The sequence below is a fragment of the Amblyomma mixtum genome, chromosome 5, assembly GCF_055824585.1.
Source record: "Amblyomma mixtum isolate Tamu chromosome 5, ASM5582458v1, whole genome shotgun sequence".
Classification (NCBI taxonomy): Eukaryota; Metazoa; Arthropoda; class Arachnida; order Ixodida; family Ixodidae; genus Amblyomma; species Amblyomma mixtum.
The window spans coordinates 58,474,557-58,498,734 of record NC_143016.1 but is presented as its reverse complement, the minus strand read 5'-3'; the positions used below and the strand labels follow the sequence as shown (position 1 = coordinate 58,498,734).

The 24,178-nt window shown below is 44.3% G+C and overlaps 1 protein-coding gene across 5 annotated transcripts in view; it reads left to right on the top strand.

Annotated features, from left to right (window-relative positions):
* Window positions 1-24,178, top strand: part of unc80 (unc80, NALCN channel complex subunit) — a 139,197-nt gene that overhangs the window by 83,465 nt on the left and 31,554 nt on the right. For 4 of the 5 annotated variants that reach the window (XM_089544604.1, XM_089544603.1, XM_089544602.1 and 1 more), the window contains 12 exons: window positions 801-947; window positions 1,983-2,027; window positions 3,485-3,669; window positions 5,529-5,658; window positions 5,771-5,836; window positions 6,799-7,017; window positions 7,255-7,412; window positions 14,976-15,086; window positions 17,808-18,039; window positions 19,802-20,005; window positions 20,690-20,785; window positions 23,253-23,423. In XM_089544604.1, the coding sequence (XP_089400730.1) occupies window positions 801-947; window positions 1,983-2,027; window positions 3,485-3,669; window positions 5,529-5,658; window positions 5,771-5,836; window positions 6,799-7,017; window positions 7,255-7,412; window positions 14,976-15,086; window positions 17,808-18,039; window positions 19,802-20,005; window positions 20,690-20,785; window positions 23,253-23,423 (1,764 nt within the window). Of the gene's footprint in view, window positions 1-800; window positions 948-1,982; window positions 2,028-3,484; window positions 3,670-5,528; window positions 5,659-5,770; window positions 5,837-6,798; window positions 7,018-7,254; window positions 7,413-14,975; window positions 15,087-17,807; window positions 18,040-19,801; window positions 20,006-20,689; window positions 20,786-23,252; window positions 23,424-23,902; window positions 24,001-24,178 lie in introns of all 5 variants that reach the window. The other variant, XR_016283020.1, reaches the window with a different exon arrangement.

The following is a 24,178-nucleotide window of genomic DNA, read 5'->3' as shown; positions in this document are numbered from 1 at the left end:
CCAATAACGCGGTTTTAACACGACTATAATACGAGGACCGCCATGCGCAACTTTTTTAGGTGAACTTTATCATGAAACGGCGGGGATGATGACTTCCGGGATCATAAACACGCGGCTGTTTCGGGGCCAGGCCCCTAGCAAAAGTAATGTGAAATGCCAAAAATGGCGACAATCGCGCTTTTTGCCATTGTCAAAACAAGCCAAGACAAGCCGGCATTTTTTTTTAGTCTCCCTTTGCAACTGTGCTCTGTGTACGTAGTATGTGCGTAGTGCAAAGAGAATTTTTCAGCTGCATTGCCTCCTGAAACGGGCAAACTTTTTGATAGCGCATCCGAAGATGAAGATTTCGAAGGTTTTAAGTAAAAATAAAATGTTGTTATGGACATAAGGAGAGTTCTTTCGTTTTTTTTTTTGCTAAAACGTGGGCAGGTATGGCATGAGTGTTGCCTTATCGATCACTTAGTGTTGCTTAAGAACTCACAGGTGCGGTGCATTTCACGATGGTCACACAAGCATGTTTAATTAAGCCTCACTAGCCTAACGGGGTAAATTGGGTGCGTCTTATACACGGGTGCGTTTTATATACCAACTTTTTCAATGACAGCTTGCATATATGGCAGGTGCGTCTTATACAAGGGTGCGTGTTATGCACCGGAAAATACGGTATGTTTCTATCCCCCCCTATGTAATGCCCTGTTATTGGACCTTGGAGTGTGTAAAATGAATGGAAGAATGAAATGGAAGCTGAGGAGTTCCTTCTGCTTTGCTGACCCACTGTACTAACTACACCTGTGCGCCAGGTCCTGATGAGCCTGGCGATTCTGCGGACCAGCCATCAGCTGGCACCCAGGGTTCTCTTCCTGCATGACGAGCTGACCAAGTTGCCTTCATTCCCCCGCAAAGCTCTGGAAGCTGACTTTGAGCTCTATGCTGGCAAGTTTGGAAAGGTCAGTGGGCTCCCCTGTAGCGTAAATTTTGTGCAATGACGAGTTTAGTGCCCATTTGTTGCCAGATTGTGTGGTTCCCTGAACTAGAGAGAAGGGTGGCTGAAAACCCCTCCTGGCCTATGTCATCGGCCCACGTGTCTGGTGGGCAAAACATGCGGCTGCTGACAGTGTGGCTCAGCATGCCGAGGTGTCTCTAATCATAAAAAAAAGGCGACGTGGCAATGCACAAATGTGCAGAGCCAGTTCAGAGTAGAAAATGGGCGATTTTGCCCTCCAGGTCTTGCCCTTTCAAGTCAAATTATTTTTCAACAGGGCGAGGTCTATTGAATTTTGCTTTCATCTGTAGGCGACATTCCCTGTGACGGCAGTTAAGGCAGACCTGCAGTTGGCTGCTGTGTTTGTCAAGAAATGTCTGCTACCTGATATACGTTGTGTGACACGACAGCTCACTGTGTAGGCATCTTTGTTTAGAGCTATGTGGGCTTCTTATGACAATATGAAGCTTCAAGATGCAGTCAAGTTTGATGCGATTAACACATTGTCATTAAAGCACACAATTCATTTAACGTGTGTATAATTTGAGAATTGTCTTCATTTTGTATAATTTTTTATCACTCATAATTCCTAACAGTTGGCACCATCAGTATCATTGACCGCAGACCACAGGTGATTCTGCAGAGCAGAAAGACTTGAAGTATCCGAGGAAAAGACCGTTTGTTGTTTTTGGCTCCATGAAAGCATTTGGAACCATCCCTTTAAGCTGACATAGAATCGTGCAGCTTGAACACTCATGTAGAGTCTCGAAATGTGCACGAAGTTAAATTTAACAAAGAAATTCCATTTGTGTGGATCCAACAATCTTTCTTCTCTCGCAGTTTTTTTCCCTGTTTCGTTGACTTGCCCTCATTGTTGTGTAGTTCTTATGCTTGCATATTTTACTTTTATTTACCATTGTTTAGATTCTATAGCATGTTGATTTTATGCCAATGCAGCTGCATAATGGGAATTTTGGATGTCATGGGTTTTTCATTTCAGGAACTTTTAGGGATGGACACGCTGCATAAGATGGTGTGGGTCAAGGTAAGTGTCTTGAACAATGAAATGTATTACGCGTAATTGCAAAAGCATAAGCATAAGGGGCACTTGCATAAAATGGAGTGTTCCTGTAAGACAAAGTGTAATTAGTTTATCAACGATTTATTTACATGCCATATTGATCAGACCTTTCAAAACTGCATATGTGAAGGCAGGATCTGTATGGTCTTGCTAGCATTTATTAGCAGATTACTTCCCAATAGTCCACAAACCAGTGTCTGGAATTTGGTGATGAGTGCAAAGAGCTAGATTAGATCATTGCACACTAGTCTTTTGATCACGTCTTTTATTCACGGGCTATAGTGCATCTGATATATGGATCACTAAGAGTTTAAATGCTTGGCAGTGTTGAAATAAATGCTGAGCAACTCCCAGAATGATGCTAGTACTGGAGGGAGTAGTTGTTCCCTATATTGGGCTACTGCTTTCATAGAACCTTTCTCACTTTTTGAAACTTAATAGATATCCAACAGGATTGTGTGTGCACATTTAGCTTTAGAGACGACTGATTTATATTGTGAACTTTAAATGATCTACAAATCCTGTGTGACCTTACCTCGAGGTAACTGTGTCAGTTGTATAATGACAATTTATGGTGGAATGCCACTAGATTGCGATTCCAACTTAACTTGTGTCTAATTATGTCTAAGTGAGCCACAATAAATTATGCCATAGTTTCTGCTGATGTCGTTAGTGCCATTATTTGTTGATATAGGCATGAAAGTTGATGTTGGATTTAATATGCTTGCTAGGTATATCTACATGCCATTACTCCACACCGCTCCATATTTAACGGGAGACACAGGTGAAAAAAAAAAAAAAGGAAATTTTTCTCTAAAAGTTTGATTTTTGGTTTTTGCTTTTTTCATTACGGATAAGCCTTCCTCTTTCATGTCTAACAATATTAGCATCAAATATAGACATGAAATTACTAAAAACTGTGCATAGCATTTTTGTACTCAATCTTGTCGCATCACTATGAGATTTGGTATGGATATGCTTTGCTATATGCAGAACGCATCTATACTATTTTTATTGCTATTCATAGTTGTGAATGGAATTCAAACTTGTTACATTCTTTGTAGTCCCATTAGAAAGAGAGGTTCTAATGATTGGTAATTTTAAAAAAATTCAGAAATTTTTTAGTGCAACATTTTTTTCTCACTCTATAAAAGGAATCGTAGTAAGGAAAATGAGAGATTTTTCAGTGCAGTCGTTTGCCTGTACTGATGACAGATAGGTGCACAAAGACAACGCTTTATTGCAAATGCATGACTTGCAAAAACTGGGCCAAGCAAGGCAGGAAAAATCTGAGACATTGAAAAAGAACTGGCAAAAATCTCTCAGCTGTGAAATTTCCAGTTGCCTGGCACAAATATTTGCAAAAAATTTTAATTCTGGTGCATGTCCCTTTAAACATGGATTGTGTTTTGAACTTGCAGCTGATGGCCCGAATGTTTGAAGCCATGGCTGGGTTTTTTGCCCATTCATCAGACATCCACCTGTTTCTGAACGTTGTCAACGGAGCCCTTGTTTTGCATCCCGAAGATGCCAGCATTTTGCGGCTTAGCATGGCTACCTACATCAATGCTGCGCATCAGTTCAGAAACATCTTTGCCTCCAATGGGTGAGCTCAGTCTACATAGAATGCAAGTGTGTAACATTATATGAGAGGCCCCAAGTTTGAGGCTGTCTTGCTGGCCTCAACAGCACATTGATGTTTTGCATTTGACATTAATCTAGTTAGTAAGGGCTGCGATTACTTAAAATACCTTCAGTAAAATTATTTGCTAGAACATTTACTTGACAATACTTCATCTAAAGTGAATGCAAACGAGTACAATAACAAAATGTGTAAAGTGGGGTGGCGAGAAAAATATTTCACAGCTGAATGCTGTGCTTGCAGATGAGGTGGACAGGCAGTGGCCTGGTGTTTTACATGTTTCTTTATGTCATGTTCCTGGGCACTCATTCAAGGGAGTGATAAGTTGAGAGGAAGGGGGGAGAGGTTGAGAGGAAGGGGGGAGAGGGGGTGGTTGGCAGGTGGCAGGTGAAGAGAGAGAAATCCTCTTAAACACCACTTGCCACGGTTGGTAGGTGGAGGTGCTTCACATAGATGCCGCCGCTGGGCAGTATTTTTCTCATCGCATTAAAAATTGCAAGCATTGCTCAGAAGGTTATGCATTTCAAGAAGAGCACTTTTCAAGACAGTGATGGGGCAAGATGAGGTAAGGACTTAAGGCTGAAAATTTTCCAAAGTATTTATATGTTCTTACTGCTACCGTTGGGAAAAATTCGTACTTCTAGAGGGGTAATTGGGTTTTCTAGTAGCGTGTTGAAATTTTCTGAAGATAAAAAATTGTTCAAAATGGCCAACTTTTATCTGGATTAACAAAAGACAACCATCATTGCCAATTTTAAGGGGATGTTAAGGGAATCACAGGATATTAAGGACGGGTGCGGCTTTTAACACCAACTTTCTTATCTTTTGTGAATTTTGATGAAACTTTTTCTGCATGTTAGTAATACTTTCAAACTCACTAACTGCACAAAATATCTGGAGAACTTCTTTTTTATACAAAATTTTTCTCTTCTGCACTGTGAAATGCCTGCAGACTTAACTGTGGTAGAAGACTGGTTAAACATTCGCTGCATTTCTGAGTGCATGCTGCGTGTGGTGATATTGTTTTTCCCATGACACAAACTTTTTGTTTTCATTTTTGACAAAGCAGCTGGCACAGATGTATCTGAACTGTAAACACAATGTCACATCAAAAATATACAAATCATTAAAATGGAAAAGTAAGAGTTCCATTGCATAGGACAGAGTTCTGTGAGTGCAAAAAAAAAACAAACGGGGTCAAAATATAGATGAAACAGTCATAAAAATCTGCTGCACAAAGTGAAAGTCTAGTCATAAAAACTGAAAAGGAGGAAAACAATGATTTTTCGAGCATTTCCCCGATATGCAGTGCTACTGTGGTGCACGAAACGATTTTTGCTGTTGGATTTTAACTATAAAAAACTGCTGGACAGCATAGACAATGAGGCGAATTAGTGGGCAAAGTGGCTTTCGAAAAAATGATTTTTTGGCCATTTGTCATGCCTTGAAAGTAGCTTTCCCCTTAGCTGTACAGCGGCAACTTATACGGCATGTTTATCAGAAAGTGCTCTAGAGGAAAATGATTAATCCCTCAAAGGGCTGTCACAACTGTATAAGAGAATAGGAGGTTCTGAAAGTAAATGATAAGGTTCTTGTGTTCCTTGAAGAACAGGATAATTTGAGCAGCTTGACTTTAAATGCTTTGAAAAGCTTTTTGGAGAAGTTGAATTTGTTTGCCTGCAAGCTCCCTGTCTGTTTAGCTTGCTTGTCTAGTGTAACGACTGGAACTAGTGTATACCATAAACAAATATTAACTAGCTCTGAGTGGATCTTACTTGCATGGCTGGAAGAAAAAAAATAGTTAATTTGGTGGAATTTTTCAGCTATCTTCTGATAATGCCAACAATTCTGCAAATCTATTCCAACCATCAGACAAATGGGTTGCTCTGTAGGACGGTTGAGTTTGTCTGCAAGCAGTTTTACATCATGCATAGGAAGCCGTTCATTCTCCAGGTATGTTTTCTTCTGGCATAGCCATATTGCATGAAAATGCCTAATTCTTAGGAGGCACAAGTCATTTTTCCCTTGTGTGATACAAAATTTTGCTTTGTCTTTGTTATCTTAGATGTTTGGAAGTGTGGCTCCCCTTCTCGACCTAGACGTCAACAGCAACTATGGAGATGCAAACAAGGCAAGTGTGACCGGGAAGAAAAGTTGGGCTTGGTGCTTGTTGAATGGCTGAGAGATAATTATGCACAAAAAACACACAGGACAAATGCGAGGACTTCATAGGTTAGTGGCACTGTGTCCTGTGTAGTCCTGGATCCTGTGAAGTCTTACTCGTCCTTTTGGGTTTTTGAGCACTAGTTACAATGTTTCTGACATCCAATGAGGCGAGTGAACACAAGTGCCCTGGAATGTTCTGTTAGTGTGCTTCTCAACAGAGCATAGTGTAGTAAGACATGATGGGCTTTTGTATGATGTAGCAGCTCGCTTTTCGTGTGGTTTGTTGAAAGACAGGCGCTTGCAATGGTGCCACACGGCCTCACATTATATGTCATAAAGACTGGTAAAATTAAAACGCATGAAAAATTTCACACATGAAAGCCTCTCAGCAAGTAAGCCTCTCACCAACCCTGTCGATTTGCCAAGGTAAGTGCCACCATTACCTGTGGTTTCTTTTGTACAGGAGCTACTGTGCAGGACTTTGCTCATCTCTCGAGGTGATGGTTTTTGAACTGGCAGTTAGGCATCAGTCTGTCTGTGCTTCTCAAAAGGGTGCGAGTTCAGACTAAAAGAATTTTTAAATTTCAAATTAAATTCAGGCAGGCTGAAATAAAATCACTGTGGTAAGATGAAATGGCCGAGGAAATATATTGTGGATGTGGCTTGCCTTTTAAAATAAGGCTGTGCGTTCAGGCCCATGCTTTGCGTCCTGGGTGAACTCAAATGTGTATTGAATTATAGTTAAGAAGTGGTAAAATTGAAGTGCCGAGAATTACGCGGAAGCTGGCTGTGCTGGTGTGCCACCTTTTGTCACAGTGTAATCAATTTGTATTTTCTTAGTCTGTATCTTGAAGCAGATTCTTGCATTTTTTTTTGCTTTTCACTCACGTGGCATTTTTCGCTATGGTGCTTCCTTTGTTGATACAGATGCAGCCCAAGGCCTTCTTCCAGCTGCTGCAGTCCCTCGCGCAGTACATTGTTGATCCGCTGGACATTCTGGAGCTTGTGGATGCTGAGAAGCCACTGAGAGCGCTGGACTTCTGCTACCAGATGGATCCCGACACCTTGACCATACTGGACGCCATATCCCTGAGCGTCACGGTTGTGTCGTACGCTTCAGACTCGCACAGGGGCCACCAAATGCTGGTTTGTCCTCTCTGTCCTTTGACTGCACAGCTTCATTGTTGAATGACTCTGTTTACAGTATCATCCATGTCTTGAGATAATTTTACATATATTGGGAGCAGCCTGTAGTGCTTGAACTTGCCCTGTAACAGTAAGCCCGCTGCAGAGCCTATGAGGGCCACAAAAGAACTGTGTGCATTTCATATCACACATGTTTGTTGACTGATTGCTGCGGCTTCTGATTGCACCATCTTGCAGACCATCCTGGAGGCGGTACTGCCCTTCTACCTGCAGCACCTGCAGTCCCTGACAACCAAGAAGGAGACTCCTGGTGGCCCACGGGCTGAGCTGCAGATGATCCACAACGTGTCTGTGTGCATGAAGACGCTAATCAGCAACTGTGAGGCGCTCACCAGGTTTGTGTCATGTCTGCAGTTGTGGCATTGATGGAAATGGGCTGAAAAGTTGGAGCTAAAAAGGAACCTAAACAGGTTGGTTTGTGTGAAATGGACAGTTGCATCCAGCCGAGTAGATAGTCACAACTGTCTTGAGCAAATACTGCTGCCCTATGCATGATAGGCAGCCTAAAAGTTCAGGTGCAGTCATGCATGGACTCTGAAGTGGCTAAGCTAACTTCTCACTTGCCTCTGATGATTTCATAATCTTTCTAGTCTCCGAGAACCTCAGCATCTTCCACAAGAGCTGAGGAGCCCGATGTGTCTTGGCTTCCATCCCTTCCTGTCTAACATGGATGCAAAAGAAGGCACGCAGATGCACAGATTCTCGAAGAATTCCCAAATTGAGTGATTAATGACTGGCTTCATATTTAAACATCTGCTGTGAGCAAAAGCAGTTATCACGAGTCCAAAAATAAAGTGACTAAATGAAGCGTGAAGGTTGAGGCATGCTTGAATTTAGGTGTCTTGGGAGCCTAAAAAGGCACTGCAAGGAACGCAAGGGTTCCACAGAACCCTGTTTGAGAACCCCGGTAATAGGTTGCACCATGACATCATGTTTGAAATGCATTGCGCCCATTGGTCGCAAGAACCTTTGCTGAAGTTGGTTATACTGATTAACACATCGGATGTGTAACTGCTGCTGCTAGGTTTGGAGGTTAGCCTCACAGCAAAGTAATGATAACAACAAAAGAGCAACAAAAAGAGCAAATAAATAGAGCTATTACATAGGCCTCTAGCACTGGCTTGCACTGCCTTGGAGTCTTGCAGACGTTAGACGTACAGGGCGGTGAAGGGAAGATATAACGGTGAGGAGGGAGGAGAGCTTACAGTTTCAGGTGCCTTTAACTGAATATTACTTCCGTTTTTGGAAAATTCTTATAGAGGAACATTCCTTAGCCAATGACTTGGAGTTTCTGTTTAATCACAAAACACCGAAGGCAGGATCGGTAGTCAATATTTGGATGATTGTACATGTCTGGCATTCCACTTCTCTGAAAGAACAAGGTGCCATACCTGAATTAAGCAACTACCTAGAAATTTCAGACAAGCACTTGCTTGTAGTATTGCACTGTATGAGAGAGAGAGAGAGAAAGGAATTTTAATGAGGGAAAGGTGGAGAGGTCGGCCGGTGGTAACATGGCCCTGGCCTGCTACTCCACACAGGGGAAAGGGAAGAGGAGGAAAAGGAAAGTGCGAATGAAAGCTGATGATGGCATAATACAATGAGTTTCTCGGGTGAAGTCTACACACACACACACACCACACACACCACACTGGCTGGCACTCGCATCGCGGTGAGTAGACGCACATAAAACTCATAAAACTGGTGTCAGCAATACAAACACCGACACATGTCATTAACCATGTAGGTTGTGCACAGGCGGTCACAGACGAGTATCCAGGCCTGTTTCACACAAAAAGTTGAGCAGGGCCTTTGTCACACGGCACCAATCAGAACGTCTCGTCCTGGCGCCCAGAAGAGTTTCCTCAGAGAGAGGGCGAGAGTCCAGTCGTTTCACGGTCGCCTCCAATGTTGTTCTTTCAGCAGTATAGCTCGGGCACTCGCAAAGAAGGTGTCCAATAGTCTCTGGAGTGCGGCACTGTGCGCAATTTGGGTTACTTTCGATGCCGATCTTGTGAAGGTAGTGTTTGGTGTAGGCAACGCCAAGCCGTAGCCGGTGGAGTAAAGTCCCATGACGTCGCACCACCATAGATGGCAAATGTAATCGTGAGCCAGCGTCAAGCTTACAGACGCGGTCCTGTTGATGACTCGAATCATGCCAGTGCGACTGCATTGCCGCTTGCATTAAATGTGCCAACAAGGCTCCAATGTCTGATCTAGAAAAGGCTATCTCAATGAAAGTACCATCACTATGTGCCATCCGAGCCTCGGCGTCAGCACGCTCGTTTCCCGCTATGCCGCAATGGCTCGGTATCCATTGAAACTTTATGATATGGCCGCGGTGGAAAGCTTCGGCTAACAAAACCACAATTTGTTGAACCAGCTGCTCGCATGCCCTTGGTTTTAGATAAGTTTGTACGACCTGCAATGCCGATCTCGAGTCGCAGAATATAGTCCATTGCTGCGCTGGCTGGTGACCAATATAAAGGACGGCTTCTCGTATGGCTGCCAATTCGGTTGCCGTAGAGGACGTTTTGTGCATGAGCCTGAAACGGTGACATGAGGCATTTCCTGGCACTATCACCGCTGCAGCTGAAGAAGTGGTCGTCACGGATCCGTCCACGAAAACATGCTGGGTGTTAGTATACATAGATGTAATGTATGACAGCGCCAGCTGTTTCAGTCCGACTGTTGGAATGTGCGTCTTCTTTGTTATCCCTGGGATTGTTGTCCGTATAGATGGTTTTGGTACTGCCCAAAGTGGCACCTCCGCAATCTGGTGTGGCGCGTAGTTCGAAGGCACCGCATTGCGCTGCATCCTAAGGGCTCTGGAAAAGGCTGCATCTGGACGCGCCGCACTAATGTTGGTCAGGTGGTGATGACGATGCCTGGTCAGATGCCGCAAATGCACACGAAGTGGCTCCTGTTGAAAATAAATTCGTGCTGGGCAGGCTCGGGCCTCATAAAATGTGCCCCATGTAGAAGTTTTACATGGCAAACCCAAGCATACTCTTAAAGCACGAGCCTGCGCGCTTTCAAGCACATGCAGGCCTGATAGTCTGACTCCGGAGAGAACGGGTGCACTGTATCTGAGAAGACCGACTACCAGCGCCTGGTACACATGTAGTAAAGATCGCTCAGAGGGACCCCAACATTTTCCTGCCATACACCGCACAATGCTTACAAAGCTGTCGAGCTTTTTCTTGAGCACAGAAATGTGCTTCGTCCAGGACAGGTCACGGTCTATCGTAACACCTAAGAATTTGTGATGTGTTACGTATGGAACAATTTTCCCGTCGATTGTGACCGGATACCATGCCATTAACTTGCGTGTGAAAGCCAATGCTACGCTTTTAGTTGGCGAAAGTTCAAGCCCCTGACGGCGCAAGTACGCAGACGTAATGGAAACCGAACGCTGCAATCTTGCTTGCACTTGGGGACGCGTGACACTTGATGTCCATATGCAAATATCGTCTGCGTAGGCGGATATCGAAACAGTCTTCGGCAGTTGTTTGAAAAGGCCAATGAGCACGAGATTGAACAACGTTGGACTAAGCACTCCTCCCTGAGGAACACCACAAGCAACATGATGATCTGCTGTGTCGCCTTCAAGAGTCTCCAGGTAGACTGTCCGGTTTGTCAAATAATTTGCAATCCAATTGTGTAGACGTCCGCCTATGCCACATTCATCGAGTGCATTTAGTACTGCATCATGCTGAACATTATCGAATGCGCCCTTGATGTCGAGGAAAAGAGCAGCAGTCAACCTGCGACGGCGTTTTTCATGTTCTACCGTTGACACGAGATCAATTACACTGTCGATGGCAGACCGGCCTTTGCGGAAACCCGTCATTGTGGAAGGGTACAGTTCACGTTTTTCAAGGAACCATTCTAGACGGGTTAGCACCATACGCTCCATCGTCTTGCCAATACAACTTGCCAGAGCTACTGGTCTGTAGGATGCTAAGTCGAGTGGCGATTTCCCTGGTTTGAGCAAGGCCACAATGCGGCTTCTTTTCCACTGCTGTGGAACAGTGGCAGAGGCCCAAGAGTGGTTGAACAATGTTAAGAGGGCTTCCATTACCTGTGGGCCTAGATGACGAAGCGCATTGTATGTTATTCCATCAGGTCCTGGGGACGAAGGATGCGTACAAGCAGAAAGAGCCGCTTTCAGTTCTTGAATTGTGAAGGGGATGTCCAGTCGATCGTCCATCGTGGGGGGAGCACATCGATGCTGCCGAGGTGAAGAAGCGCTTCCGGCAATTCTCGAACAGAAATCCTCTGCCACCTCTAGTTCTTGCCGTCTTTCATAAAGTGCCAATGCACGGAAAGGGTGTTTCTGCTGGGGAAATGTCGGCAGTGCTCGAACGACGTGCCAGATTTTGGAGAGTGGTTTGCGGGGATCCAATCTGCTGCAAAATGACCGCCACCGTTGTTTGCCTAGGTTCTCCAAATAGCGCTGTATTTGCTTCTGGGCACGTCGAGAGGCCCGGAGATCCGAGACATCCTTTGTCCTCCGGTATTTTCTTTCTGCGCGCCGACGAATCGCCCGAAGCTGCGCGTAGATCACATCCACTGGAGCTGTGGAATTGGGCGCTGAGATGTTGCGCGTTGTATCTTGCATGGCCGAAATAATACGCTGTTCCACATCTGTTGGATCAGCGAGGTTACCACAGGTTTCTTCTAGAGCAATGCGGAAAGCACTCCAGTCGGTGCAACGTATTTTGGCATTTGGAAGACGGTGAAACCACCGTAGCTGCACATACGTTGGTATGTGGTCACTTCCATAAGTTTCAATATCAGCACACCACGTTGCGAACGATGAGAGGCGCCTGGATACAAATGCAAGGTCCAGGCAGCTGCTGTAGGTAGTCCCTCGTAGAAATGTCGGCGCGCCATCATTGAGCAAAACAAGACCTGCATTGTCCATGAACGTGGCGATATCCCGTCCTCGAACGTTCGTAATGGCGCTTCCCCAGCCGTGGTGATGCGCATTGAAATCTCCTACTATTATATGGGGCTCCGAAACGCTGTCGAGTAGCGATTGTAGTCGTAGGGCATCAAATCGACCCCTTGGTGGTATGTAGCCACCTATAATAGAGATTGTGCGCCCATTCAGAGTCACAGTGATTGCAACATACTCGTTGCTACTGCCCCCAGGAATTTGATGCCGAATGTAAGTGAGGTCACGACGGACGCATAGTAGTACCTTGCTCAAATGCCCAGCCGCTTCAGAGAGGAAACTTTCATAACCAGACAGTCGAAAAGGAGATGTGATATTAGGCTCACATATTACAAGCACTGGAAATCGGTACTTGAAAATCCTCTGCCTGAAATCTGCTAGGCGGCCTCGCAGACCTCGAGCATTCCATTGTAATACTGCCGATCGAGAGATTCTCTCCTGTAGTGAGGGTGCTGACGACGGTAGAGCCATAATTTTTGACTGCTATTAAAGGGTGGCAAGCACCGGTTCAATAGCGTCTAAAATTTGGACAGCAGCCTTAGCAATTGGCGTGTCCACTCCAGCAATTATCAGCCGTAAGGTGCCTATCAGCTGTTTCAGCATCGCCCTGATTTGATCATCTGTTGTAGACACATCCGGCGGACGCACAGGCGGATGTGTCACAGAGCTTACAGTACGCGATGGTAGAGGTGGCCACTCTGCGGAGTCCTCCTGGGTGGTTGACAGTCTTGGCTCTTGCGGAGCTGGAGGCGGTGGCTTCTGCGCGGCAGAGTGGTCTCGGTCCTCCTGATGTATTGACACGTCATTTAGTGAGCTCAATTTCTTCTGCCGGTTTCGTGTCCTCCTCCTGGAGCGACGTACCGCGATTGCTGCTTCTCGGTGAGTAGAATGGTCTCTCACCATTTTCTTCAAGATCTTCATCTCTGTTTTCACCTTCGGACATTCCCTAGACGTTGCCTCATGAGGACCTTTGCAGTTGGCACAAACTGGAGGCTCAATCGCACATGTAGGTCCCTCGTGCACGCCACCACAACGCGGACATGCTTTAGTGCTCGTACACGCAGCACTTACATGTCCAATCTTCTGGCATTTTCGGCACTGCACCGGTCGGGGCACATAAGGACGCACTGGGTGCCTCACAAAACCCACTTTCACATGGGATGGTAAAGTAGTACCCTCAAACACTAGTTTGACACACCGTGATTGGCCGAAACGGTGGATGTCAGTTATGCGAACAGAACTTGATAGCAGTTGCACCAAGTCCATATCCTTGATCTCTATGTCCACGTCAGAAATCACACCAGCAGTAGTGTTAAGTCCATGAGCGAAGAACGAGCGGACTCGTAGGAAGACGAAGAGCGCTGCGAACGGCAGCTAATCTTGATCGAGCTCCTGCTTTTTCAAAATAATTTGTGCTTCTGTGGCCTTCAAGGCAACCTCGCCGTCCCAGGCGATGGCGGATGACCCGCCGCCTCTGCTGCCTTCTGTGGTTAGGAGTGTGAACCGCACAGATCAACCTGGATGCAGTATGGATCTCCCCTCAGAGCTCCCGGGGTCGTCTAGTTTCTCCGACTCGGATGACATGGAGTTCGACGGTGGCTACACCGAGATTGTGAGTCGGCGCCTGAAGAGGAAGCTTTCCAAAACCCCGACTGAGTGTGGGCCCAGTGTGCGTACGAAGCGGGCTAACAAGTCCATTGTGACCACGAAGATGCCTAACCAACACAGTGTGGGCAAGAAGACTGCTAACGAGGCCAATGTAAGTGAGCAATCTCTCACTTACACAATTTCATACATGCCTGTTGAGGATTTAGAGAATCTCAACTCCATCAACAGGCAGACTTTGACTCTTCTTCTTGAACGACTGGTTCCGGGCCAAGTCAAAGAAGTGCGTATTAATGCAAGAAGGAATATCCTCTCTGTTGATGTCTCTAGCCAGGCCACCCTGGAGAAGTTGAAGACCGTGTCTGTCCTTGCACTGTATGAGACATAATTGAAAAATAAGGGTCCTTTGGTCATGAAAAAAAATTTATTCATTACAAAAGTTTTTACTGATGGTTTTAGTTTGCTACAAATCTACTCAACTCTTATACATAATCGGCATTCATTTCTAAGCACTTTTCGCAATGCTGCATCGGCTTCTTTAATCCCTCTACGTAGAAGTTCGCCACTAGGGAATTGAACGAGTTGACAGCGGCGATGCTCAATTCCTCATTGTATTTACACCGTTGTCCACCAAGTCAGTGTTTCATGCTCCAGAAGAGAAAATAGTTGCTAGTTGCAACGTCGGGACTGTAGGGTCGTTGATCAAAAAGTTCTGAACAAAAACCTTGAATGTTCTTCTCGGTTAAGACATGCATTGTCATGGAGGGGGACTATTCTGAACAACACTTTCATGCGCTGTAGATTTTTGATCACACGTCTGTTTGGTGATTGTTTCACAGTACACAGCATCTGTAATTGCTGACCCTTGTTGGATGAAATCCACTAAAAGAATGCTCTTCTTCAGCCATCATTTTATGACTCAAGTAAGGCGACTGCTTGAAATTTTTTGGTTTTGTTGGTTGAATGGTGGCACTGCATTGACTGCATTGAGGATGCCCAGGTCTTGTCACCCGTAACAATAACCCAGGCAGCTGATGATCCTTTTGCACTCAAAAGTCCAATCACAGCATGTGCTTCGCAACTGGCGGGAGCAATAATTTTTGCGGACATTGTTGTCTGCATTCACCGACAGGCAAATGACTACTGAACCAGAACAAAAACTTCAGTGGCTTTCAAAACAATCAAATAGATTGCGATGCTAGTGTACAACTTTGTTCTGACCTGCCAATATTTGTGTGTAAGCAAATAATGGCCCTCTTTTCGAATACGCCTTGTAGCTGGGAGCGTCATTTTAACATTGTGCCTTTGTTGCCTTTTGGTTGCTGCGCAGAAATTATACAGGACCTCAAAAAGCGATTGACCTGAGGGGTTCTAGCATCAAGAATGCCTCACGAGGTGCTTGTTCGCCTCCTTTCGAAGTTGAGGAAGACCTGCCGTCAAGGTAAGCGACGAGCATATGTGCTCACAATTTTAACGCGATAGCGCTAAAGGCTGACGTTGTGAGTGCAGAAATCATGGGCATGCCTCTGGCAGGTGGTCCCCAGAGAGCAACCCAGGAGGCAGGTGGGCCACCTCGGTCACGTGACCTTGTGGTGTTACCACAACCTGCTGCCCACCGGATAGTGAGCAACCTGCCCAACGCGGCAGGTGTCAGTTAAATTAATGATTGGTCGCTCGGGAAGAGCAGCCTGGGCAGCACAAGGCCCATTGCTGAGAGCACGTGTTATCACAGGGCAGTGGCGCATCGCTTAACCGGTGCATCATTGTGCCCTGAGGGTTATGGGGACTCCCAGGGATCTATGAATGTAAAACAGAGAGTCGTTTTCTGCGTATATGGGAATTAATCTACTATGCTATCGCATCATACCCTTAAGGCGGAGCTTAAATGTCCCCTCCAATTTTTTATGCCACAGGACGCGAACTTTACGCCTACCGGTTGCTGTTGGGATTCCATACAGTGAATAGAATAAGTATATACTGGCTTCTTGTTGCTGCTGTACTGTGTGTTGCAAACCACTGTAAACTTTAAAAGATTAATAATGTTTTAATCACCATTTAAAGTGGTGGTCTGACGACAGGGCCAAACAATGGGGAGGCTACAGGCGATAAATGTTTGTGGCAGCATCCATTTCAGTAGTCAAATTTGGCAAATTTGAATGAGTATGCTGCTTTTGCACTACACGGAGATACCAACGTGATAAATCAAAATAGTCTTGTTTAGTTATTTCTCTCATTGCCAACTGTAATTGCTTGCCACAGTGATGAATGCAGCCACAGTGATACTGCAGCAGATTGTTCTGTGAGGGAACACAACTGCTCATCACCTTCTTAAGCAAACACTGTGGCCTCCGATTCGCTGTGTCCACCCGGTGTTGAGAAACATTAATATGTTGAAGGCTGGTTAGGCCACCTCTCTGCTTCTTTACACTGTAGTTTTAATGGTGCCAGGTGCCTCACATCTTGTGGACATGTCATGTCTGTGATACCAAAAAAGGGAATAGTTGATGTGCCATGTTTTTCTTTTTATCTGTGACAGCATGTACGTTTCTTAGATGCCATTTATCATTTCAATTCAGAACAAATATTTTTTGGCCTAAATAGCATTTCCAGGCCTTGAGAAGGTTTCCATACAGGAAACACAAATGGTTAATTTTTTTACATGCATGTACAAAGTTTCTTACAAGCTGTAAAAATAGTTGGAAACTGTAATATTAAAACGCCAGGATTTATGAAGTCAGCACCCTTGGGATCGTAGAATCATGTTGTGGTTTGAAGGTGCACATGACGCAAGATATCCAGAAAAAAAAAAAAAAAAGAAGGCATTAGTACTGGTGTCAAAAGCTGTCATTAAGAAAATGATGCAAGATTTGCTACCAGGCTGTGTTTACTGGGTGGCGTAAGAAGGCGCCCTCTTTGCAAGAGAGGAATGTGCTAAATTTGCCTGAAATGAAGAATTAGAGCACTGTACACTGTTGTATACAAAGCGCCCTGTAGGAACCGTGGAATTATATTTACTGAGGTTAGGAAAAGCGCACAAACGATCAGTATTCCATCATTCGTTACTGCACTGCAAAAATTTTTGAGCGAGCTTCATTAACACTGAAGGTATCGGCGATCAAAAATGATGATCCTCCTCTCCCCTCTCAGCTTATACATGGCCAGTGTGACAGAAAAAAAACAAAAAAAAAACAGGTCAGGACTGCGCCCCATCCTGGCTACATCGGTAGGGCATGCTCAATGATCTCATCCAGATTTTCCGCTCTAGGTCACGGAGGGAGGGGCAGCGAAGAACAGCCAGTGAGGTTTCACCCTGATCAGTTACGAGCATCAGTTTTTAAAAATTGATTTTAAATTATAGGGTCTACACAGAGCTTTTAAATTTCTCTCGAATACTAACAAATACCACCTGTACAGGTCTGTTGCACTAGAATATGACCATAAAAATAATTTTGGGGTCTCTAAAAAGTTAATATCCCACTCTTTTGTATGCAGTATGCACACATCCAGTCCTTATCATTTTAGAATCCTGGCAGGGGGTTTGGTAATCAAGACGTGGTTATTGTGATGGCTATGCTTTTGTCGCAGTGTGCATCACAGGATTCATGTTTAGGACTTCGCAGTTTAGGCTGTATCCCCTTGTAGTCATAATTGAGAAGCTTATTGCAATGTCACGTCCAATTCTCCAGTGTGAAAAAGAAATTACACAAGCAGTTTGTAAAATTTTGGGTTTTTATTTGCGTTGTCTATATTTAAGGGAGTTCTGGTTATTTTGGAATTGTTACAGGCCACAGAAAGCCATGTGGAATTTTTATTGCACTTAAGAAACACCATTTGAAATTGCTTGACAGTTGTGACTTTATGACCTCTGTAATTGCACACCATGGTGGTGTGCTGAGAGTTGTTGCTGGCAATGTGTGGCTATGGGATGGGTCTGGAAAATTCAAAAAAGTATGTGTTGCTGTATGTCACTTTATATTGGCTCTGTCATGTGGTGTCACACCCTGTTCCATGTGTGCAATTTATGAACAGGGCACTGAACGCGATTTGTGGGACAGATTTTGCACCAGTGCTGGATGCACACCGTAGCTGTGCTTCCCTCACTGTTTTGTCACCCGGAGTCAAATCAGAGAGACAACACATGCATATGTTTGCTTTCTTTCAGGTTTGTGAATGAAACACTGTACGGATCGAGAAAGCCAGGTGGAATCCACTACGAACGAGATGATGAGGACAGTGACCTCCTGCGGCTCGAGTTTCGACAGCCACGGGACACGCTGCTGTCGGTAGTGGCCGAGTTCCTTACCAAATGTTCAGCTCGCCTGGCTGACTTGAGCAAAAAGATACCAGACTTGCCAAGCAAGGCCACTGAACTTCTGGACGTCAAGTGCCACCTGGTATGTGTAGCTCATCATGGGCTGTGTTTCTGGTTACTTAGCGTATACGAATGCTGCAAATTTTCTAGCATTGTGACCTGCAGTGGCAGTACAAAAGCCCCACATGGACAGTCATGCATTCATGTCAGTCATTGAGCAATAAAATATGGTGAAATCAACAGTGCAAACTTCAAGAGCAGCAAAACAATCTCCCCATTGCTGCAATGCCAAGCAGTATTCACTTCCACCGTACAGCAAAAGAGGGGAACATGCCTGGCAGATCGACAGACCCTAGGTCAAATTCTGGCCATCTTTGGTTGTTTTTTTTTTTTGCTCGTTTTAGGCTGAAGGGCAGAGAGACATGCAATCTAAGATATGCATGAATAGAAGTTAATCGCTTTGCTGTGTCAAGAATTAGCGAGCGGTTTCAATTTCAGGGATGAGTTTGCAGCTCCTCCCTGTCCTCCGTAGCCGAGTTGTGGGACTGCAGTTTTTCATTATACTTGGGTTGCAATGCTTTTGCCCCCCAATAGATACTTTGATGGTGGCATTACCCTTGTTTGTAATAAATGACGGTTCATTGTTACTAGGGTTTGGACATTTCGCTCTATACTGGAAAAAGAAAAAAGAAAAACTGATAAAGTACGCCGAATTCAAAATTCAGTTTTAACTGAAAAGGCTAGTGTCTTTTAATATACCCACCGCTGCTAGCTGGCTATCGAGTAGAAGTTACACTCAGTTGAAGGAGAAAATCAACAAAGTGCGAAAGCAAGTGTGTGTTAGATGGATTAAGTAGTGTAATTATGCATTCTGATATATTGCTGCGTTACCTTACGCGCCTCTGCAGACTGGAAGGCTCTATCTCGTCGCCATGCGTTGTTTTCTAGTGTAGTGCTGTTCTCTGTCATTGTTTGCTTAGGGCAGAGACTTGGTTAAGCAGGTGTCTCCACTGCATGCAAGGTCTAAGCAATGCATAAGTGTCGCAAAAAATTATGTTCTGTCTACTGTGACAGTTACGCTGCAGTTGTATTGCTGTCATCAACATGCAGACCACTTGACTGCCACCATTTCGCTTAAGCTAGCACAGCAGCCTAGATAACATGGCAACCCAGCTTTTAAAAAATCACATCCTCTGGTGTTTTTGCTCAGCATTCGATCATTTACCTTGTGTTACCGTTTTATCAGAGATAGCATTTCCTTCTGCTAGCAGAATATATGCGCTTTACAAACAATTAAATATAATTTATGCATTAAGAACGAGTAAATCAAATGCTGAAGTTGGCAAAAAGCCAAGATTAACTCTAAGGTTCTTTTTACCGCACATAAATACCATGTTAAATCACCGAAAAAAAAAATCAGTAATTTATCCATAGGAAATAATATTCGCCAAAGAAGAGCCCCTGAAAACTGCATTCTAAAATAAACACTGGAAAGAAAAAAGTCCGCTGAATTTTGAAAAAATAGAAACTGAAAAGTACAAACCCTAGTTAGAACTGCGGCTGTTATAAGTAGGCTCAACTGTGTACACTACCACAGGTCACTTCCAGAACAACATTCTGATTTGCTGATAACACATACGCTTCCATTGAAATTGCCATTAATACAGTTCAAAGTGGTGTGGGGGTTTTGTAGTAGTACAGTTCACAGGGTGCTCATGCTTATGGCTGTAGGCCGAGGGCTATGCAGCTATACTTACTGTGAAGTGTGCTGCTTTGTAGCAGATTTCAGAAACTGCACTCTATGTGAGTGAAGCTGAGTAAGGGCTCCTGTTTCTCCCATTTAGCGCCTGGCAGAGGTGGCTCACAGCCTGCTCAAAATGGCACCCTACGACCCCCAGACCATGGCATGTCGGGGCCTGCGGCGCTACCTCAATGAGGTGCTGCCCCAGTCTGAGTGGGCCCAGGAAGCCATGAGGCCCGCTCTCATCATGGTCATACGGCGACTGGACAAGACGTTCACCAAGATTGCCAAGAAGCCAGCCATACGGGCAAGTCCCAGTGTTAAAGTGTTTCTACATTTTTAGCATTTAATGCTCTACTGACGTGCTAGCAAAATGACAGTGGGTGGCTGATATCATTGCCCGAGTCATACTGATGAGGGCTGAGTATTGTGACACTGAATATAGACTGATGCATTAAGGTGTCCCATTAGAGTGCTTACTGCCAACAACAGAGGTTCGAATTATTGTTCTGGTATAAACGTCATGCTGTCTGCTCTATGTACACTATGAATTACACAGGTCTGTGGTTAGCAGATGTCAGGTGTCAGTAAAGTTTTGTTTTTTGCATTTGCAGCTACTTGTGAAAAAAGAAACTTTTTCAAAAACTGTGCTTGACTGTGCAATACTAGTAAAACATGTGGGGGTCTCATAACAGCATATAATTGAGAATCTGCTATTATTAGTTTAGTAGGCAAATATTGATGACAGTTGTACGTACTGATTGCATGAGGCAGAGGCCGCTATTTGTTCCTATTTGTTTTTCATAATCAGTTTTGTTTAATGCTGGTTACCTTCATAAAATCTTTCTAGCTTGAATGCTTGTAGCAATTTTAGTTGCACCATCTTGCACGTGTTTTTTGACAAAATGCATGGAGGAATACGTAAAATGGACATAGTCTTTGCTTGATCACACAAGCAAGGGCAAAGTGACTGATGTGCATTTAATTTCAGAGGCTCGTTGACTGGGATGCAGCCCGGAATTTACTGAAGGGAGTCTACATGACCCTGTATAAGCACCCTTACATTGCTCACTTACCACATCTAAAAGTAAGTGTCTCAGTCACTTTTTGGTTTTGTATACAATTCTGTGAGTCATAATAAACAGTGAGCGATGAACACTGCATTGGGAACTGTGAAGCATGCTGCAGTTGTGTTAATGAACTGAATGCTTGTCTCACCATTTCACCTTTGTTATCTTAGAAGGCACTGAAGGAGCTGCTGCCTTCCTATCTGTTGATTTGGTTGCTGGCTGGGAAAAACGTGCCATGGGTGGGCCACAGTGAGACATAGGAAAGGGAGTGTCTTGCCCCTCCCTGTGCACCACATTCATCGCAGTTTTCTCAGCTGATAGGATCTAATCATTCTGCTGGAATCTTTTAGTTAAATTGGTAATTAGCAAAGTGTGATAAATAAAAAAAACTCTGTGGTCACTCTTGGAGCTGTCACAGAGCTCCCAGCCTGCTCTTTTGTGGTGGATCGTTCAGAGTAGGTCCAGGTCAACAAGATGTATGCATGCACAGTTTGTCGCCTCTGCTCTGAGCAATCATTCTAACATTGTGAGGACGTCTGAATTCCTACCAACTTGTCCGGCCCTCGGTTCTTCAAGCTCAGTTCATTCAAGGACTGATCATTGTTTGCTGCACCACACATACAGTTTCGGAGAGCATGACACTGTGTGATCAATGCTCGGAAGATTAAAAGAAAGGTGTCTGTGTGTAGGAAGTTTTTTTTATGGAGGTACTAGTTGTGAGAGGGACTTTTTATGGGGAAAGTAGTGCTGCAGTTGACATTGGTCTCATAGTGTGGGAAAGCCGAAAGCACTCCACATGGTGTCCACATAGGCCAGGGAGCGAGTGCTTTGATGAGGCAGGGAACAGGGTGTGGTAAGCTACTGTTGCCTACTTTGCTCTGGGGCAAGTTGGGAAGTCATGGAGCTTCTTTGTGTGGCATTAAGAGAGATGTCAGAGTTGTGTTTAGCATACGCTCTGTTGCTTATATGCAGTACTGCTAAGTTGTTCTCCACCACTGGGCTGCTTGCATTGACTTTTTCAGTTCTCTACACTATGGCTCCTTTCTTATTGCTTGCCCATGCTCATGCAGATCTGGCTTTCAGTGCAACTATATCACAATATTTACATGGTATTATGCTTATATATCATCTGATATACGTATATAGTGTGCACTCAAATGCAGCCCTGATGTTGAACATTAGCAGCATCTGCTGAGAGTAGTTTGTGCTTGTTCCATCAGTAAGAGTTGTTATCCTTTCAGCTGTGTATCATTTTTTGGGGGAATTCTTATGCACATGAATTGACTTTTTGTTTAGCAGCAAATGTTGTTTGGCCACTGTGAAAAATGTTTGTACCTGGTGATGCATTACAATAGAACCCCTCTATAGAAAAGTGACTCAGACCAGCATAAATTTTTACTATATAAGGGTCTTTACTATATCAGTTGTGTGTGATGGCATGACTCTGAGGATGCTCTCTGGTAATTAAATGGCTACTTTAAACACAGTGTTGGCTTATAAAAAAAAACACTCACAAATGCCTTCCATACTGCTTTTATTGTCTCTTTGTGTGATAACTATTTATTTTCAGTTATCACATTTCATGTTATCACGTTTGCAGTTTTGTTTACATCCCGAGGAAATACCACATTTGCACAAATACAGTGCTGCTACGAATATAAAGCGACAAAACGTTTGCTTGAACGTGGCATTATTTTCTGCAGCTTCAGTGTCGTTTAAGAGGCAGTAGTTAAATACACAACACTGTCGAGGCATGGCAGTACCGCTCACGTAGCTGCTGCTTCCCTGTGCTTTGCACTGCAGTGCTGCGAGTGTTCGCCCCTTTTCCTTCCTTTCCTATTCTTCACTGCATTTTTACCTCTTTCCTTGCTCAGCGACCCACTCCTCCCCCTTTCTGTGTTCATAGCCCGCCTTAATTTTTATTCTTCTGTGTGCGCTGTGCTCTTTGCCTTGTGGCTCCAAGGACTTTAAGAAATCTGATGAACTAAAGTGGCTGTTTGGGTTTGTTGGTCTTTGATCATGCTTTATGAATGCGTTGTGACAAAAACGAGGCTACACAAAGAAGCCAGCGCCTGTCCTGTCAACTTCTTCGTTTGTCCTTGGTTTTGTCGCACTGCATTCATTAACCATCGGCTTTAAGAAGTTGGCTTCTCCTCACAATATCCGAGCTTGGTGGTGAAGCTATGTCAAAGAGCACCATTTTATCATCTTTGATATGCACTTACCTCTGAATGTCGGCTTCGCGCGTGCCACGTTGTCATCATTTCGTGCTAGGTATGTAGCCATGGCCAGACGCCCTTTACTGTAGCTGTTTCTTTTTGAAAAAAATCTTTACTGTAACTGAAAAAAAATGTACAGTTGCCTATGTGAGGTGAAGCGGGACTGCAGTTTCACTTTTCTCTATCCGAGTTTACTGTAGAGGGCTTCTATTGTATTGTAGTATACTATACATGTGACTCATGCAGTTTTTGGTTTTTGTTTCAGTCTCTAGTTGCCATCTGCCAGAGCATCATTGTTGGGGATCAGAATGCTTCCCTGGTGGCTGAGAGCAGTGGGAATGTCTCAGTTTCAGCTGCAGCATTGGCCCAATCTCCACCACCGGGCTTCTGCTCTGTAGCTGTTCGACTCGTGACCATGCAAATGGTCGCACTAGGGGTACGTCCACTGCGATGCTTTTCTTTTGAAACTGCTTACAGTCAGCTGTTTTAGTATGTGCATTCATAATAGCCAAGCCCAAGAGGTTTTCGTCTAGCTTGGGTCAGATTGCTGCAGTTTACAGCCTTTGTCATGCCTCTCGTTTCTGACATACATTGATAATTTTAGTAGTTTATATCAGCCAATACAGTGATCGAGGATATGAGAAAACAGAAGTGTAAGGTTGCTTTACTGAGCTGTCACCCATTGTAATCTATTGCAGTAGACTCCATTTAAAATTAACTCTGTTAAGCTTAATTCTCTGGTAATTTTGGGGAGTTTAATTTTTTTATCACAGACACAATGCAAGAAAGATCCTAATGTAAAACTCCAGTGTATACTAACTTGTTGGTGTTAGCCACAAGCTAACTACAAGTGTTGTCATGCTATGCCAGCAAGCATTCCATATTGGTTTGTGTCACCGCATTTCACTGCTTAAGGAACGACAATGCAATGATGAAGAGGCCAGCAGCATAGAAGACTGAGAAGTTAATGGCAAGGATTGGTGCCTGTGGACATACCCTTAGCCTGATGAGTTGTGAGTTTTAGGGTGCCTTGTGTGTGACACTTGATTAAGCATGTTCTGCTTTTTCACTGGCAATTCACTGGAATTCACTGGCAGCTTTCTTGGTGCATGATCGAGGGCTGTAATAAATCTTTAGCTAACAGGCAGGTGCTCTCCTATGTGACTTAAAAGCAGCAACTGGATGTTTGAC